Source organism: Cydia fagiglandana, chromosome 11 (genome assembly GCF_963556715.1).
Source record: "Cydia fagiglandana chromosome 11, ilCydFagi1.1, whole genome shotgun sequence".
NCBI lineage: Eukaryota > Metazoa > Arthropoda > Insecta > Lepidoptera > Tortricidae > Cydia > Cydia fagiglandana.
This window is the reverse complement of record NC_085942.1, coordinates 3,631,989-3,649,874: the sequence shown is the minus strand read 5'-3', so window position 1 is coordinate 3,649,874 and position 17,886 is coordinate 3,631,989. Positions and strand designations below refer to the sequence as shown.

General features: G+C 39.0%; 1 protein-coding gene and 1 long non-coding RNA gene across 3 annotated transcripts in view; one reads left to right on the top strand and one right to left on the bottom strand.

The window, feature by feature from the left end:
* Positions 1–582: 582 nt before the first annotated feature.
* On the bottom strand, positions 583–7,373 carry LOC134668727 (uncharacterized). The gene is made up of 3 exons (XR_010098820.1): positions 6,888–7,373; positions 4,368–4,556; positions 583–1,505 (listed from the first exon to the last, which is right to left on the bottom strand). It is a non-coding gene; the product is annotated as an uncharacterized LOC134668727 (long non-coding RNA).
* A 68-nt stretch (positions 7,374–7,441) lies between these two features.
* The window catches only part of LOC134668766 (E3 ubiquitin-protein ligase znrf2), a 237,395-nt gene continuing 226,950 nt past the window's right edge, over positions 7,442–17,886 (top strand). The window contains exon 1 of one of the 2 annotated variants that reach the window (XM_063526221.1): positions 7,442–8,043. In XM_063526221.1, coding sequence (XP_063382291.1) covers positions 7,677–8,043 — 367 coding nt within the window. In that variant the 5' untranslated portion in view covers positions 7,442–7,676. Of the gene's footprint in view, positions 8,044–15,078; positions 15,275–17,886 lie in introns of those variants that run through there. The other variant, XM_063526223.1, reaches the window with a different exon arrangement.

Genomic DNA, 17,886 nt, shown 5'->3' with positions numbered 1-17,886 from the left:
CCTACACTTTTTTGCAATTCACTCGTTTACGGGTTTTACTAGTGCTGCACTCTGGCAACAGAACATTGTATTCTCTATCGCCATAATTTGTGACGTTTTCAACCAAAAGGTTAACATTGTCGGTTGTCGACGAGGCTGATTTCAAATTGAAGCTTTATGGAAATAGCGCCTTATTGACAACAGATAATAAGAACCCATTTGGTTGAAAATGATACATTTGTCCCTATTAACATAATTTAGCCATAATTTCATGAAAGCATTTTTCAGCTTTAGATGTGCATATGCAGTCATGCACATCTAAAGCTGTAAAATACAGACTTATAATTCGAAATGTAATAAGTGACTTAGGAACATATTCCGATTGATCAAACTTTAATTATTCTATGTGCGGCAATTAGCACTGTACGTAAATACATACCTATTTCGAAAATTTAACCGGCCATATGTAAGTACTTACTGCAACTACAAAACGTTGTGCGAATAGTTAAGGTGGTTCGCTTTCCATACAAAAAACAATTGCGTTATATTAAGTAATTACACACTATTAGGTACTTATATGTAATTGTTTTTTTTTGTATGGAAAGCGAACCACCTTAATTGCCAACGAGAGGCGATAAATTGAAACACGATCTATAGGTCAGGAAATGAATGCTCAAAAAACGTTGTAGAGGGAAATGCTAGGAACACAGTTTTTGACTCCGTAACTTTGTTTGGACTATAACTAGTCTACCCCCCAGCACCGGGGCTACAGCCGGGGACTTTTGATATGTTCACCTCCTAACTAGTCCAAACAAAGTTACGTAGTCAAAAATTGTGTTCCTAGCATTTCCCTCTATAACTTCTTATTGCTTGGCCTACTAAGGGAGTTCTACTTTTCGAACATGTATGTTTGGGACTGCTTCTAACTCGACCTAGCAGAGATACTATTTTCTTGCGCATGATTGCCAGAAAACTTCTAGCTTCGCAAAACATGCCAGATGCACTACATCTACGAGGTAAGCCCAACAGCATTCTGAATGCATTGTTATACTGCACTTTTAATGCATCGTAGGCTCGCTTCGTATAGTTAACCCACAGGCCACTCGAGTAAAAGGAATGGCAATATGCTCTAAAGAGCGTTGTACCTTGACATTACTGATATTATTAACATAAAAGGTTTACATTTGCTCCATGTGAAGCTGTTGGAGGAAAGAAAATAATAAAACTCATGAACTTTCCTTTTCAATATTTTACTGACAGGTGAATAGGTTCTAAAAATGTAGTGCAATTTCCTTTACCTTCGTATTTTCACGGATACGTCCGAACGTCTCATATATGCTACTTGTATTTCAGTCAATACAAACAGTACTGAGGCGAGGTTGACTAAAGTAGCTTTTATACCTAACTATTCGTATCTTCCCCTGCAATTGGCGACTCACACGAAGACGTCAGTCGCCCGAGGCGCGCGACGCACGTCCGGCGCCGGCGACTCAGCAGAGACTCATTCTGGCTGCTTGTATCAGCTCCTGAAATTTGAGAATAATTATATTTAGAATATTTGTTTAAAATGATTTTATCAGTGCAACATGAACTTTAATTCACTTTCATAACTTTCCTGGCTTATTTTATATAGGCCCTACATACATACATAGATGTCGCTAGAAATAGGTACGTAACTTTTCTGAAAACCTAAATGTTAAATGTTTTTAAATTATGCCTGCTTATATGACCTTGTATTATCGTAGTTTATATAAACTGATATGTCGTTTTTACAAACACTCCCTCAGTGGACTTATTGTACAAAGTAGCAACAAAGGTCTTTCAAATTCTGAAAGTGTCATTACGGGATTGTCCATATGAGTATGACACCAACGAAACGGCCAAGCCGTACTGTTTGACCAAGATGTTGGCTTTATACTGTTAGAGCTTATAAAGTTAGGAATGACAGAGTAAAAGTCTTGGTACCTACTACGGGATCTGATAACTTTTTTAGTGTAAAAGCTTTATGCAACTAGTCTTGGCAACACTTTACATTAAATGTTTTCGTGGGTTGTTCTAACCTCAAAAGTAGTAAGGTTGTCTGGAAGAGATCGCTTTTTAGCGATAAGACCGCCTGTTGTTTAATCTCTTCTTCCTGTATTATTTGTATTGTTTTCTGTAATGAGGTGTGCAATAAAGAGTATTTGAATTGTATTGTAGTATACTGTAATTGAGGTAATCTGAAAAAAAAACCGGCCAAGTGCGAGTCGGGCTCGCGTTCCAAGGGTTCCGTATATTACACAATTTTTAACAATCAGTGCCGGATTAAGATATTTTGATGCTTTAAGCATTTCTAGACCATGGTGCCCTCTCTCCCTAGGGTCATCAAGATTACATTGATTTTTTTTGGTAAATTGAGAGAAGTTCAATGCCGCATTACAGCTGAGAATGGAAATCAGTCACATCATTTTATCACGAAAATTGACAGTGCCGTTGCAGTAATGTTGCAACAGATTACCTAATACTGCTGCAGTCGCCACCCGAATGTCACCTTTATCAATTTTATCATATCTAAGAAAGTGATTGAAACGCGAGCGAAGCGAGCGCGAAAATTTTTCGATATAAAAACGCAATATGATAGACAGTTGTACATTTTTACTTTTAGTATGGAAATCAGTCACATCATTTTATCACGGAAGTTTTAATCATTTTTTATCATTTTATTTGCGATAAAAAAGGTTATATACAAGTTGTTTCTGTAAAATTATACATTTTTAAGTCCCATCTTTCTTAACTGACTATGCAGCATGCAAATTTTAGTGTAATATATACCTAACTTAACCTACTTAAACTAGTTTAATACAAATTAATTATCAACAACAATAGAAATAAAAATACACTGTCAATTATGAAATAATGATATATCATGTATCTATCTCAAACAAAACCACTTCAATTAACATAATTTAAAAACTAGATTGTTGATTTACAAGGTATTCATTAATAGAATAAAATGTCGAAGACAGCAGCCATTGAAAAAGTGCTCTTTTAAATTTACTATTGGGCAATTCTCTTATGTTGTTGGGTAACTTATTAAATATATTGACACACATAGCATAACAATTTTTCTTAAAAGTGGCAGTTCTTTGCATTTTATTTATGACCAGCCTGTTAGTGTTCCTAGTATTTCTTAGGAATACTTCGTTGGCTGTTTTAAACAGGTCTATATTTAACTTAACTAAGTTGACAGTACTTTGCAACAGAGTAATGTTGCTGCAGTCGTCACCCGAATGTCACCTTTGTCATACCTTAGAAAGTTATTGAAAAGGCGAGCGAAGCGAGCGCGAAAATGTTTCGATATAAAAAACGCAATTTTACTTTTAGGCCGAACCAGGCCCGAATCCTGGCATTTTGGTGCTCCCCCCTGAACGTGGTGCCCTAAGCACGTGCTTGTTTTGCTTATTGGTTAATCCGGCACTGTTAACAATGTATTTTTTATGTGAAACGTGAGTGAAATCTAACACTTTAAACTCTCGCGTTTTGTACATATATTTAATTACACAAACGGGTCTACCGCGTTTGGACGCGCGTTTGGTTGGCGTTTGTGGGTTTGTTGGGACGTCAGTCTTTCCGTGACCACAGCTAGTGCAACTCAGCTGAAACGTCGGAATTAAAGGTAAAAACAATGAAATTATATCGCGGTAGACCCGTTTGTGTAATTAAATATGTGATTGAAATCTCTTTAAAAAATCCGTAGGGGTCGGATCTAAAACTGTAATTAAGTCCGACTCACGCTTGACTGTACATTTATAATAGGTTTTCCTGTCATCTATAGGTATAGACCTATTTTATGTATTTTTTTCAAAATTTTAGACTTAGTAGTTTCGGAGATAAAGGGGGGGGGGGAATGGTCATTTTTTGCCTATTTTCTTGAATAACTTCTAAACTGTTTATTCGAAAATTATAAAAAAAATATATTTGAGATCCTTACAATAAGCTCTTTAATTTGATATGTAACATGATATAATTTGATTTTTTTTTTAATTTTTTCATTTACCCCCCAAAAGTGGCCCCCATGTTTAAAATTAATTTGTTTACGTTACATGTCCATATTTGGGTCACAAACTTACATATGTGTACCAAATTTCAACTTGATTGGTCCAGTAGTTCCGGAGAAAATCGGCTGTGACAGACGGACAGACAGACAGACAGACAGACAGACTGACAGACAGACGCACGAGTGATCCTATAAGGGTTCCGTTTTTTCCTTTTGAGGTACGGAACCCTAAAAAGGACTATAATTATTAAAATCATTTAAATTAATTAAGGTAAATGTGTGGAAGACTGTCAGGTAAGACGACAAGCTCTTTCAATCCTTCAACTCTTGCACTTGTGCATTCTCTACTTACAGAAGTTTTGTAGAGCAGAATAAGCGAATCCATGTAGATGTAGTGTAGGGACGCTCGGCAGGAAGCAGGTGGGCTGTCGATCACGTGTTGCGTTCATTCAGCCCAATTCCCTAGAGTTGGAGCTGCAGCTAGGTTACTGTCCCGGCGGCATTAAGTGCCACACTATTCTCCTCGAATCTTCTTGTTTTCCTGCAGAACAGAAGAACATCTTTAAGTTCGTTTTCTTTCAGTGTGTCTTTACCGAATGTATTATATCGCGGTGCCGCATACATGAATTACATGATAAGTTCGCCTTTGTACTAATGATGTGTATTCTTTCATGTTTTATGTTTCTTTTTGTACAAGGACTATACCAAACAAATTTAAGAATATCCACAGATGGCTCAAAAACAAATGAAGGGACCGGATGTGGTGTCTTCTCGGAGGACCTGAACATATACATCTCAAAACCCCTGGGTTACACTGGGAACACAATACGGGATTCCAAGCTGAATGTGTAGGAATAATGGAAGCTTGCAAAGCGATAAAAAGACGAGAAGTAAAACAAGAAAATATACTAATACTGTCAGACAGTAAATCAGTACTGCAAGCACTAGGTAGCTACAAACTTACATCGGAACTCATACTTGAATGACATCGAGGCCTCACTGAAGTGAGCAAAGAAGGCAACAAAGTAACAGTATAATGGATAAAGGGGCATAGTGGATCAAGAGGAAACGATGCAGCGGATGAACTGGCCAGGAAAGGTTCAGAAACCAGCTTCACAATAAGTTGTTGTTGTCCTAAGGCACCCCAGAGGTGCAAAGGGCCTTCACAAGCTCGCGCCACGCCTTCCTAGCTTCAGCGACCACTCTGGCCTCGCTCCAGCTCAACCCGACCGCTCGTAGTTCATTTGTGACGGACTGCTGCCAAGAGTGTCACAATAAGTACTGGACTAAAATGAACACCTGTAGGCAGACCAAAGAACAAAACTACAAGCTTACACCAAAATATTACTAAAAACACCCAGACACGTTTTACGATTACAGTGAGTTTTTTAATATTCCACTAGTAATTTAATAATTAATACAGGCGTGACATTTGTATAGTACCGATATAAATTACATTCTCATTGTTAATAATAATTTCGATATATTGCAAATTTTAACGATTAATTTTATTTATATAATTTGGATTATGTTTACAGGTATATGCACATAGAATACTAGACCAATACTAGTACTTATATGGAAAAAAAGACATGTAACAAATTGTTATCAATAAATTTTTCATTTCATTTCATTTCATTCATTTCATTTCATTTCACACCAACTACGCAAAATAGTAGGATTAATCACAGGTCATAACAGACTAATCCAGCGGTCGGCAACCTTTTAGCAGCCAAGGACCAAATAGTAGTTACCGAAGTTGATGCGGGCCGCACTTTGTTAATATTTATGACTTTATCAGACATTGTTGTTTGTCAATATTACATACAAAATAGCCTAGGAGGCACGCGGGGTGCAAGTGAGAGGTTCGCGGGCCGCTTGTTGCCGACCGCTGCACTAATCAAACACCTACATAATATGGGTAAAACAGACAGCCCCATGTGCAGAGTGTGCATGGAAGAAGAAGAAACAGTAAAGCATATTCTCCTACACTGTAGGTAGAAGGTAGAAGTATACAGGAACCAATACCTAGGGACTCCGTGCACATTGAAGGAGGCAGTTAGCGACCTGAAGACACTGCTAGGTGTCATGGAGGAGCTGGGGCCACCCCATAAACACAATTTTTTTGCTCTTAAGTAGTAGTTTTTGATGGTGTTTGACCCATTGATCAGTGACCCAGTCTCAGTTTTTCTGATAAACAGCTGTCTTAATGGACTCACCAATATGTTTTGCAGAAACCTCCACCTTGTAGCATACACCTTGTTTTCTCAGTCAATCTCAATATAAATAAATATATTGGGACATTTTTACACAAATTGACCAAGTCCCACGGTAAGCTCAAGAAGGCTTGTGTTGTGGGCACCCAGACAACAATATAATTATTCAATATACAAATATCTGTCTCATCAAACAAATAAATTCCCTAACCAGGATTTGAACCCAGAACCATCAGCTTCACCGGCAGGGTCACTAGGCTAGGCACCCACTAGGCCAGACTGGTTGTCAAATATAACCAAGATATTCTTTTGAACAAACTGCCATGTCACTGCTGGTTTCAATCTGTGCCCTTCATAATCTACATACTTACTGCTGTCTGTGTCTCATGCAGTCTAAAAAAATTAAGTGTGGGGTACAAACTTTGTGTCGGTCGAAAGTCGAAACCCTCTTGCCTTATCTCCTGATCCACCTTTCAATACTGGTCATCACTCAAGTAATTTTCCAAATTTCTGGGAATACTTCTAGCTCGAGACAGAGGTTAAATATGTGCCATAGCGGCTCCGCCAGCACCATGCTGTACAGTCCATACGCACGAGGGAATACCATGCGGACACGAAGATTTTTTTAGCTTAAGATGTTGAATTGCGGCACTTACCTCCAACTTCGGCTTCTCCATTAATTAATATTTTTTCAGTACCTCGTACCTCTACTGAGTCTACTGTTTCTTTTATTAGAATTCATTTTATTGTATTTGTAAACCAACAAGTGTCAATACAATACTGTCAATGTCACTGAAAGATGGCACTAGAAAAAACCGATTATTTTTAAATTGTCAAGAGCTAATGTCAGAACGTCCCTACTAATTTTGACAGCTCCCTTAAAAAAAAGAATCTCTCTGGTTTTTGGCTTCCTATTATTGGGTCGTACATTATTGGGTCGGGCTTTCTCGACCTGTACCAATAATGCGCAGCCCAATAATTGAAAGCCAAGGGACTCAAATTATTGGACGCGAATTATGGGGTCGTACATTATTGCCCTGTGAAAAGAGTGGCTTCGTATTATCGCCCCGGACCAATATTGCGCGGCCCGAGAATGCTCAACCCAGGAATGTACAGCCCAATAATACGCGTCCACCATGGACGCCTATTATTGGGCTGTACATTCTTGGGTTGAGCATTATTTGGTCGTACATTAGTGGCTCCCGTTCGGGGCAGACCTGTCAAAATTTTGCAGGAAAGCAGTGAGCTACCGCACATGCATCGCTGTTTACTTTGCGGAGGCCCGTCGTTTCCCGTGATTATAGTCGTTTTACACGTTAAAGGCCGCAGTCAGAGCGCTGTGTAAGATGCGTTCCGCCGCCGCGGGCGTAGCGGTCCGCGCGTGCTCTTAGTTAAATCCTCGGTGCGTGTGACAGGTGTTTTTTTGCGTAACATTCAGTGCAGCAATGGGTGCAAAGGCGAGTACGGCGAACGGGGGGCAGAGTCCGCGGGCGAGGACATTCTCGACGAGCTCGAGCAGTGAGGTGGTGTCGGGGGGTGCAGGGTTCAGTCTGTTGCGGGCGATCCCTGGGATCCAGGTGACGAGCGACCGCCAGAGGGCCAGGTCGCTGTCGTCGGTGCCAGACCTGCACGCATCGCACGAGGCGATCGCGATCCCCCCGAGCTCGGCGAGCTACGAGGCCTCGGCTGCCGCCAGCCCGGATACAGACTCCAGCTCCAACGAGGAGGCCGGCCCGGGTCCTGGCGCCGCGCTGGCGCTCGGCCGCGTCTACGCTGCTCACTCCTTGCCTTCACATATCTGGTCCATAAACGGTAAGTTTGCATTTCTTATTTCATCAATGAAGTTACCTAACACACCAGCAGTAAGTATATCACAAACTCTCAAGTGAAAATATGACCATTTGTATTTTCTATCAGTTCTCCACCATTTGGGAATCAAAGAAAATTGTTGATGTATCATGCATAAAAACATTGTAAAGAACTTAAGAGTCTTTTGAGTCAATTCCATGTTGTTTTGTCAATTTATTCTCAAATCTTGATCTCAAAACTAATGTAACTGTCAAGTTTGTAAATGAGTAAATTGGTCTATCATCTTAACAGCTCCGAATTACATAAAAATGTGACTTTAAACTGCAATAATGCGAGTCTCTGTTGTTCTTTGTTCTTCTTTGATATAAAATGCTTATTATAGGTTTGTTTTGATTGTTCAGTAATCCTTTTTATTAAGTGGGTACATACAGTTGCCATCAAATATATTGAAGCGGCCAAGGCTGTCATAAATATCTGAACACACACTGTAACGCCTGGACAATAGGACAACGCATGTTCATATATTTGTGAGTGCCTTGGCCGCTCTGATAGGTCTGATGGTGACTGTACATAAATAAATAAATAATAAATAAATAATAATATTGTTTCTTTGTCTAGTTTTTTGTTGTTCATGATCCAAAGAAATTTGTGAAAAGTTATTTTTTTGGTCTAAAAGTGTTTTTGTTCAGTCTGTGTATGTAAAAGCAATTATGACTGATAGTGCTGTAAATTCAGTGATAATCAAAAGATAAACATCATCATATGCTATATCTTTATACTTTATAGTAGGTATCTTCATAATAATATATCTATGCTACTCAATATGTATAATACTTAGGGGCTATCCATAAATTACGTCATCTATTTTTGACGATTTTTGACCCCACCCCCTAAAATCATCCAAAAATCATGCTTCTAATGACCCCGTTTCCTCCTATGTCATGCTACCATCATCCGATGTCCAGTCCCCCCCCCCAATTTGAAATGACGTAATTTATGAATAGCCCCTTACAGTTAATAAATAATACATGCCTAGGTCTGCCACATTAGTCATGGTTAAAATTTCAGACATTTAAGATCATGAGTTAATTCAAATTGCATTCTTTTCTATTATTAAAAGCCTATTATTTAAGATGTCCCATTGCTGTGCAGAGGTCTCTCCCCTCGTTTGTCTCGGTTTTGAGCAATCTCCGGCCAGCCGTTGAGAATGCGTCCCGCCATCTCTGTCTGGGCCTACCACGCAGGCGAGGATCTTTTCTATATTTAATAACATTGTGTGTAGCGATTACTCAGACTTAAAAAAACCTGGACTTTTCAAAACTTTGCCTAAAGATGTGTTGGGATTGGATGCCAGCGCTATTTATGCACATGTATTTTAAAAACTGTTAGAAGCTTGGAAGAACCTTGTTTAATACCTATTGACTAGAACCTAGCAAAAGGCAACACAGGGCTTGGCTTTAAAGATTAACCCCTAATTGTTTTTAGGTTCAAAATTCATATAAGTTAACTAGTACTTCAAGTATGTTTGCAATCAACCTATGTCAATATATTATGTTCACCTCAACCTTTGTCAAAAGCGAATGTTTCAAGTGTTAGATTTTCTTTAAGTTTTGAAACATTTTAGATTTTCTTTATGTTTAGAAAAGAGCCATACATACACAAGCAGATAATGCAAGTTTTATGCATGCAATAACTTTTCTCTGTCCAATGTCATGAGTGTCATGACTGTCATGAGTCTAATAGACCATGAATCATATGTTCGTGAGGTTGATGTTATTGCCTAATAAGATTCTTATTGGAAGCGGGAAAAATCTTTTTTTAAGATGTCTTTAGCATTCCCATAGCATTTTAATTAATTATTAATTGGTTATCTATGTTACTACTGCTACTAGTATCAGATTTGCTATTAAAAAAAATTGGTAGGTACCGTCGTTGTTGCGGTACAAACCAGAATAAATAAATGTTCTGCATTTCTTAGAATCTCTATAGTTTCAAGATATCGGTAGGTCAAATGTTATCATGCCCTTATTGTTAATTCTTTTTTGTATTTCTAGGAAGTTTTATCACACATTCAGTTACAACTATGGGGCTGTCCATAAATTACGTCATCGATTTTTGACGATTTTTGACCCCCCCCCCCCTAAAATCATCCAAAAATCATGCTTCGAATGACCCCGTTTCCCCTACGTTATGCTACCGTCATCCGATGTCCAGACCCCCCCCCTAATTTGAAATGACGTTATTTATGAATAGCCCCTATGACAAATAACAATAGAATTGAAAGTTCGGTAAAATTGTTATAGCAATAGAGTAGGACATAAATAAGTAGCTATCATATATATTGAAGCATTTAAGTAAAAATAAACAACAAACCCCTTTAGTTTCTTAATTTACAGGACTTCAAAGGGAACAGTTATAATTTTAACAGTCTACGTATGTAGGTATTATGTTTGTAACGTGTGTTATATCGTAGATCACAATCTAGCTGATTTCTTTGATTTAGATTTGTGAATTTAATGCTTGAGAAAAAAATAGTTTTGATAATAGGTCTCTTCTTTGTCGTTATTAGGGTTCCGTACCCAAAGGGTAAAACGGGACCCTATTACTAAGACTTCGCTGTCCGTCCGTCCGTCCGTCCGTCCGTCTGTCACCAGGCTGTATCTCACGAACCGTGATAGCTAGACCGTTGAAATTTTCACAGATGATGTATTTCTGTTGCCGCTATAACAACAAATACTAAAAACAGAATAAAATATAGATTTAAATGGGGCTCCCATACAACAAACGTGATTTTTGACCAAAGTTAAGCAACGTCGGGAGTGGTCAGTACTTGGATGGGTGACCGTTTTTTTTGCTTTTTTTTTGTTTTTTTTTTGCATTATGGTACGGAACCCTTCGTGCGCGAGTCCGACTCGCACTTGCCCGGTTTTACTCTTTGCAGAGTGTCGTGGTCAACTGCTGACATCAGAGGGGCTACCGCGAAAACAGAAATTCGCAAATTGCGGGCATCTTTCTCTGTCACTCTTATTACGCCTTCATTGGAGTAAAAGAGAAAGATCCCCGCAATTTGCGAATTTCGGTTTTCGCGGTAGCCCCTCAGGCACATATGTTGTTTGTCGTACGATTTGTCGCCTTTTTGCCATATAATAAATATATTGTTGAATTTTGTAAGCTGTTATTATTTTTTTAGTTTTATTTGTTTATTAATGGACTTTCACGATGCAAAAGAAATTGTAAAATCCTACTTGATTAAATGAGCTTAATATTCTATTCTAATAAGATTTTGGGTCTTATAACAAGTTAGTTTGTGATAACACCGATAACCTTATCTCTTTTGAGAACATGTTTTTTAATGTTACTACGTCTTGTCCTAGCGTCTTTGTTTATATTCGTACCTAATCATGTCTACGCGCTTGCAAGGCAAGGTCATTATAATATTGTAAAAACCGGCCAATTGCGAGACTCGCGCACGAAGGGTTCCTTACCATCACCACCAGAAAACGACAAAAAATCACGTTAGTTGTATGGGATGGGTTAAATATTTATTTTATTTTGTTTTTAGTATTTGTTAATTATCCAAGTTGCTCCGTCGAATAGATTAGAAATAAACACAATGTAGTTTCACGTAATGCTTGGCCTGTAACGCTGAATTTGAGAGAATAGAAAAGGTAAAAAAAATAAAACGTATTGACACATGACATTACCATCATTCACAATTTTCAGTGCTACGCCTGTAGACACTAGACACGTTCTATTTTTTCAGCTATAAATAAATTTTGCTGCTTATCATACAATGGGTAAGAGAAAGCATAAAGATCGTGACTACGATTATTTGCTTCACAAGATAAAGAAGCTACAGAAGAATATTAAACGACACCGACATGACGATGACACGGAAGGTCAGTCCTTTAACATTTTATACGAGTATCTTTTTCAGCATATTAACGACAATAAATATGGATATGTACGACAAATCATTATTTATTACGTGTATATATGGTTCGCACTGCGCGCAGTTTTTGGGGCTGTCACTCTGCTTCCTTCTTACTTCACTTATGGTAAGTTCGTTTATAGCGGCAACAGAAATACATCATCTCTGAAAATTTCAACTGTCTAGCTATCACGATTCATGAGTTAATACAGTCTTGTGACAGACATACGGACGGCCGGACGAACAGCGGAGTCTCAGTATTAGGGTCCCGTTCTTCTCCTTTGGGTACGGAACCCTAAAAATACAAGTAATATTTAAGCAAACTACACAGCCTTTTTTGTTTGCAAAAAAACTTAATTTCGTGGTCCTTTTATTTTTTCATCACACTTGCTCGGAAAAGATGTATTTACACGTAGGGCTTGCGGGCGGGAAATTGAAATTTTCGCCCTAGGGCGGAAAAAATCTTTTCCGAGCAAGTGTGATGAAAAACACTTATTTACACGTAGGCCTTGCGGGCGGGAAATTGAAATTTTCGCCCTAGGGCGGAAAAGTGTTTTATACAGAAGTTTGTTTTTATTAATTCTCCTTTTTTTCCTTACAAGTGTGATGAAAAACATTGTGTGTGCCACGGGCGGTAAAGAAATTCCGAACTCGTGAACATTTTAAGCCCTCGCTTCGCGTCGGGCTTAAAATTGACACTCGTTCGTAATTTCTTATTTCCCGCCCTTAATACACAATGTACTATTGTGGTGCGATGAACATATAAAGGCTTGAACATACAAAGTACAGTTCCGACCGGACAAAGCATGAAACTTGCTATACATGTAGCTTATTAAGGTAAAAACATAAAATAGAAGTGGAAACAACTTGTCAAGATGGTACGAGTATTTCCTAAAAAAAATTGGTAAAATAGTCTATCTGCTTCGCCGTCACTCGAATATTGCAAGACAAGAGCGACAGAGACGGTTACGCTTTCGCGATAACCGCCCTGTCAACACTCGCTTGCTATGCAGGTGGTCCGTATGCTGCACAGTCTATGCCACAAAAAAGAATTAAAAAAACGAAATCCCATCGTCCGTCGAGTCGGTAATTGACTGTTGGCAATTTTGTCATCACTGTCCCTCCCGCGCTGGACGCATTCTGATTGGTGCGCGAGCGCGGGCAAAGGAGACCAACCAAATGTAAAATGACCTACAGGATCGAAAATCTAAATTTCACTGTTTGCCTCTTGCATTGTGAGTAAGAATGAAACATAATAGATTAGTTTCGACTTCATCGTTTGACTAGAATAATTATGTTTGGAATACGCCACAGTGCAAAGATTTGCGGACCGTTTTATTAGAGTTTCGTAGTCACCTAGAAACCCTTTGCGGTATCTTATCTGGAAGATGTAAGTACTTCAGGAGGTCTAGCGAAGATGACAATCGTTGATAAAAAACGCCAGTCGAAACATCGTCACGTGACTATATTACGTAGCATCTGTCATCCGTACAATTATTTATCGTTTGGCATTTAACGACGTACGATTGTTATCTTGGTGATGATGCCCCAGTACTCTCAGGAGTCGCTAAATCCATCTAACTTTTGACGTGATAAAACCTTATAAATCGATGAACACCGGTAACATGCACGAAAATGTGTCACGTTGTGGACGGATCTCCATGGTAACGTTGTGGACAGATCTCCATGGTGGTAACGTTACGGCAGTTTTTCATCAATGTTTTCTTAAGACGTTATCACGCAAAGTTATCGTCCGTAAACCAACTTTACAGACAACCATATTTTTCTTTACTGGTTCTCTTGACTTGAGCCTGTGAGCGGCTGTGACCGCCAAGTGACGGGAATGACACCGTTGATATTTACGGGACGTCTGACCTACTTGCAGAGCAAAACAACTTCTTTTATTTAACCTGCGCGTTTAAAAACACCTGCAATAACATTCAGAGGAAACCGCAGAAATCCGGATTGCATCCAACTTGGAATATTAATATTACTTACTTCGCTGGCTCAGCGACCCAAAGTGGATCTTGGCCTCCGACACTAGATGTCGCCATTCGTTCCTATCCTGTTCGATCTGACGCCATTCAGCCGCTTGTATGCCACACAGGTCTTTCTGGACCTCGTCGATCCATCGGTACCTAGGCCTTCCGACCGGACGTCTCCCAGGTCGCCCCAGATAAGCTCTTTTGGCCGCACGATCCTCTCCCATCCTCTCCACATGACCGAGCCAGCGAAGTCGAGCAGCCTTGCCTTGAACTTGGAATATTGGTGTTATCAAAACTTATTACGCGCCTAAATAACATCGATACATCTCTCTATTCCTATGCGAAGTATTTGCATGAAAATAAACTTTAAAAAGGCCTTAGCTAAGGGCCAGTTACACCAACCACAATTAGCGCCGATCAACGTCACTTAGCAGTGAACTATGAAACTTCCCATGTAATAAAATTTTGCGAAAGCTTTAATGTTGCCAGATGGTTTGTTGCAGGTGCAACTCGCCCTATTTAAATCTTCATGCGTGAAGGAAAGGAAATCAAGGAATGATAGGCTTTTTAACATTTCTATGTATCAAACTAGCTGGAGTTTTTGTTACATTTGGGTTAAGACGTTAGGAACAGTCTTTGCTAGCGTATATAGGTTCATGGTTGATCTAATAGATCTTTGAACCTTACATGTGCTACACAAAAAGCTGTTATATTCGAATAAAGCTGAACATAATAAATATGCATTCAAATCAATCCGAGCAGTTGTCTAACAATCAAAAAGAAACTGAAAAACACTATCAGACCTAACCGCCTTCCCACCCGCCTAGCTCCAGTGTACTATAATAAATCTACCACCACTTCAATAGCAAAATGTCAGATACGCCCAAAGCTTTAAATAAACATATGACATTTCGTTTAAACTGGGAGTTGTTCCGGCATGCGTAGGCGCTGGTACTATTCCTATTAATATCACAAGTCGAGGTGAATCTACATAACCAGCGTAAAGAGACCTCTACGTCAGTGTTAACTAGAACACTCGCTTATACTGGTTTCGCTCGAGCCTTTAACTCTCCAGGCTTCTACAGGGTAAACTTTTCAGTCCAGCTTCAGTTAGCCACTAGCCTCCGTCGCGTTAACATGTACCGTCGTCGCTACCGCACCACGCTGGGCCTCGGCCTCGGCTCGTCGTTCTCGTCGGTGTCGACGACGCTGTCGTTCCGGACGACGACGACAACGGCGACGGATTCGGTCCGGTCCGATGCGCGTGCGACTGCTGCGAAGCTCAAGTCCAAGTATGAGAATGCTGGCACGGCGCAAGGTGCGTGTGAATGAACCTTTATTTCGCAAAAATATTTGTTATACAGTACGTAAAACTACAGGGTAACATACCTACAAAATAGTATAAAATAAGAAATTAGCATTTTTGACTTATTTGCAATATTAGTGGTGGCAATTGCTATAACTGTTCCATAATTTAGGTACCTATCTACGTCAAACGGTCTCTGAGAAAAATGCATTTAACTGATTTACAAGACCGAAGTGATCCCATTAGTGTTCCGCGAACAAAGTTTTTCACAGAAGATTTTACGTGAGATGTAAAAATCCTCACATAACAGAAATTACGTTCACGTAAAAGTGTGATACGGATTGAAGTAATATAAGTATCATTCTTAAATTTGTCATTCAATAGAGGTTTTTATTTACCTACTTTACAGTCGTTCAATAGAGTTCAAATTCGTACAGCGGCAATGTGTTGAAAAGTCAGGAAATACCTATACTTTTTCTTTAGTAGTATTGGCAAAGCTGTATCACTTTTCATATGTCAATAGTTAATTGTTAGTTCAAATTTACTAATACTGAATGCTAACCTAACTTATAAGTTCTCTACACATCACACATACAACGTGTTCCGAGTTATCTAAGATTTCCTGCTTCCTCCTTCTGAAAAATTTCGTTTTCGCTATTTTTTATTTGCGGTAATATTTTGCGTTTTGTACGAGTAACTGCTAAACAACCCTTACCACGCACACTAATAATTCAAGTAGCGTTCTGTTTCAAAGTCTACCCCCCTTATTCATAAACGTTTACTAAAGTTCACGAGCCGATAATAATCGTTTGTCCCTTTCCATCATACCAATACGTCGGAAAGGGATAAACGATTATTATCGGCTTATTAACTTTAGTAGACGGTTATGAATAAGGGAGTACGTGTTTGCGTTTCGTCTCGCCGCACTTTGCGAGTAGTTTGCATATCAAAGCCAACCGGTTAAGTACTTGTAACGCAAGACAGACCTAGGCGGTGATTGACAACCTGTGGACATATATAAATAGACTTACACTAAGAAAAGTCTGCAGCGATCATAATAGCCCACGCAGTGCAAGTGTTATTTCTACGTTATAATTTTATAGAAGTTTGACGTTTAAAATAACACTTGCACTGCGTGGGCTATCAAAATCGCTGCAGCCTTTTCTTGGTCTAACTCTAACACCTGCCCGCAACGTCTGAATATAATTAATACTTTCATACCCCACTTCCGTAGTAAATTCTACCCCTTTTTCACCCCCTTGAGTGATGTAGTAAATTCAACCTGTGAATATACATAAATAACACCTGCCTGCGATGTCTGAATATAATGAATACTTTCATATCCCACTTCCATAGCAAATTCTACCCCTTTTTCACCCCCTTGAGCAAAATAGTAAATTCAACCTGTGATCATACATAAATAACACCTTCTGCCCGCGATGTCTGAATATAATGAATACCTCCTTATCCCTAATCCGTAGTGATTTTTACCTCCTTTTCACCCCCTTGAGTGATATAGTAAATTCTATTCCCATAAGGGATGACTTCCGCGATACAAACTTTTCTATGTCAGGGACTCAAACTATTTCCATTCCATACCAAATTTCATCTAAAAAGGCTCTAAGTAGTCTCATTGTTTCAAAAATTCGTTAAAATCCCAAATGAAACTTCGGGCCTTTCCAAAGAGATACTTGACGTTAACAATTCTGTCAAATGTCACTGCAACCCGCCTCTAAAGTTTGTTTTATTTTATGACTGAGTGAGCAAACGAGTTCGCAGATCCTAATTAAGGCTAATAAAATTAACTCTCAAGTTTTCAAAGGAGTTGGTAACTTTAAGGATAAGGATAGGGACCTTCAATTGCATATATGTATTTATTTCGCATAGATGTTTCGACAGACATTAAGGTTACCTTTCTACCAGAGATGTGTGAGGATGCGTAGCGAGGGATGTGTTTTTTAAGATCCAATAGGATCATTTGTTTTCCTCGCTCAGCGTGTAGTGATCCTATTGGTTCTTAAAAACTCATCCCTCGCTCCGTATCCTCGTACATCTCTGGAAACGCAGCCTTACGATGAAATACGAGAGTGTTTCGCTTAGGTAGTTCAAAAGTCCATCATGTAGACATATCTAATCCGTAACTCATCCGTTGCTTTCAGAAAGCCTATCCAAAGAAACGTTTTCAAAACTGTCGACAACAGACCAAATAAGAGATACTCACACACAAGAGGGCATTGTCAATTGTTACGACACTAACTCAAAAACAGGCTCGTACAATTGTCACTGTTATATGTAGCATGTAGCTAAGTATATAGGTATCTTTAACAAGAGCATGTATTGTCACTCGTGTCAGAAGAGGGATCGCAGGCGGAAAGCGAAAACAAGTGTTATGAAAAGTATAATTGTGACGTGTGAAGTGTAGACTCGTCATATTTAACTCTGTATCTTTAGGTATTGAAATAATAGTAAACAAACAATTTGTAAAGTTTCGGGTAGTTATGACATTTATTGATTAACCGAACAAATACAAAACCGCCTGGATCAGTCACTGAACGACCTGGCTTTAAACTACATTATTTGATCATGTAATGTTTTCATCTACCCTCAACTGGCTTAAGGAGGCA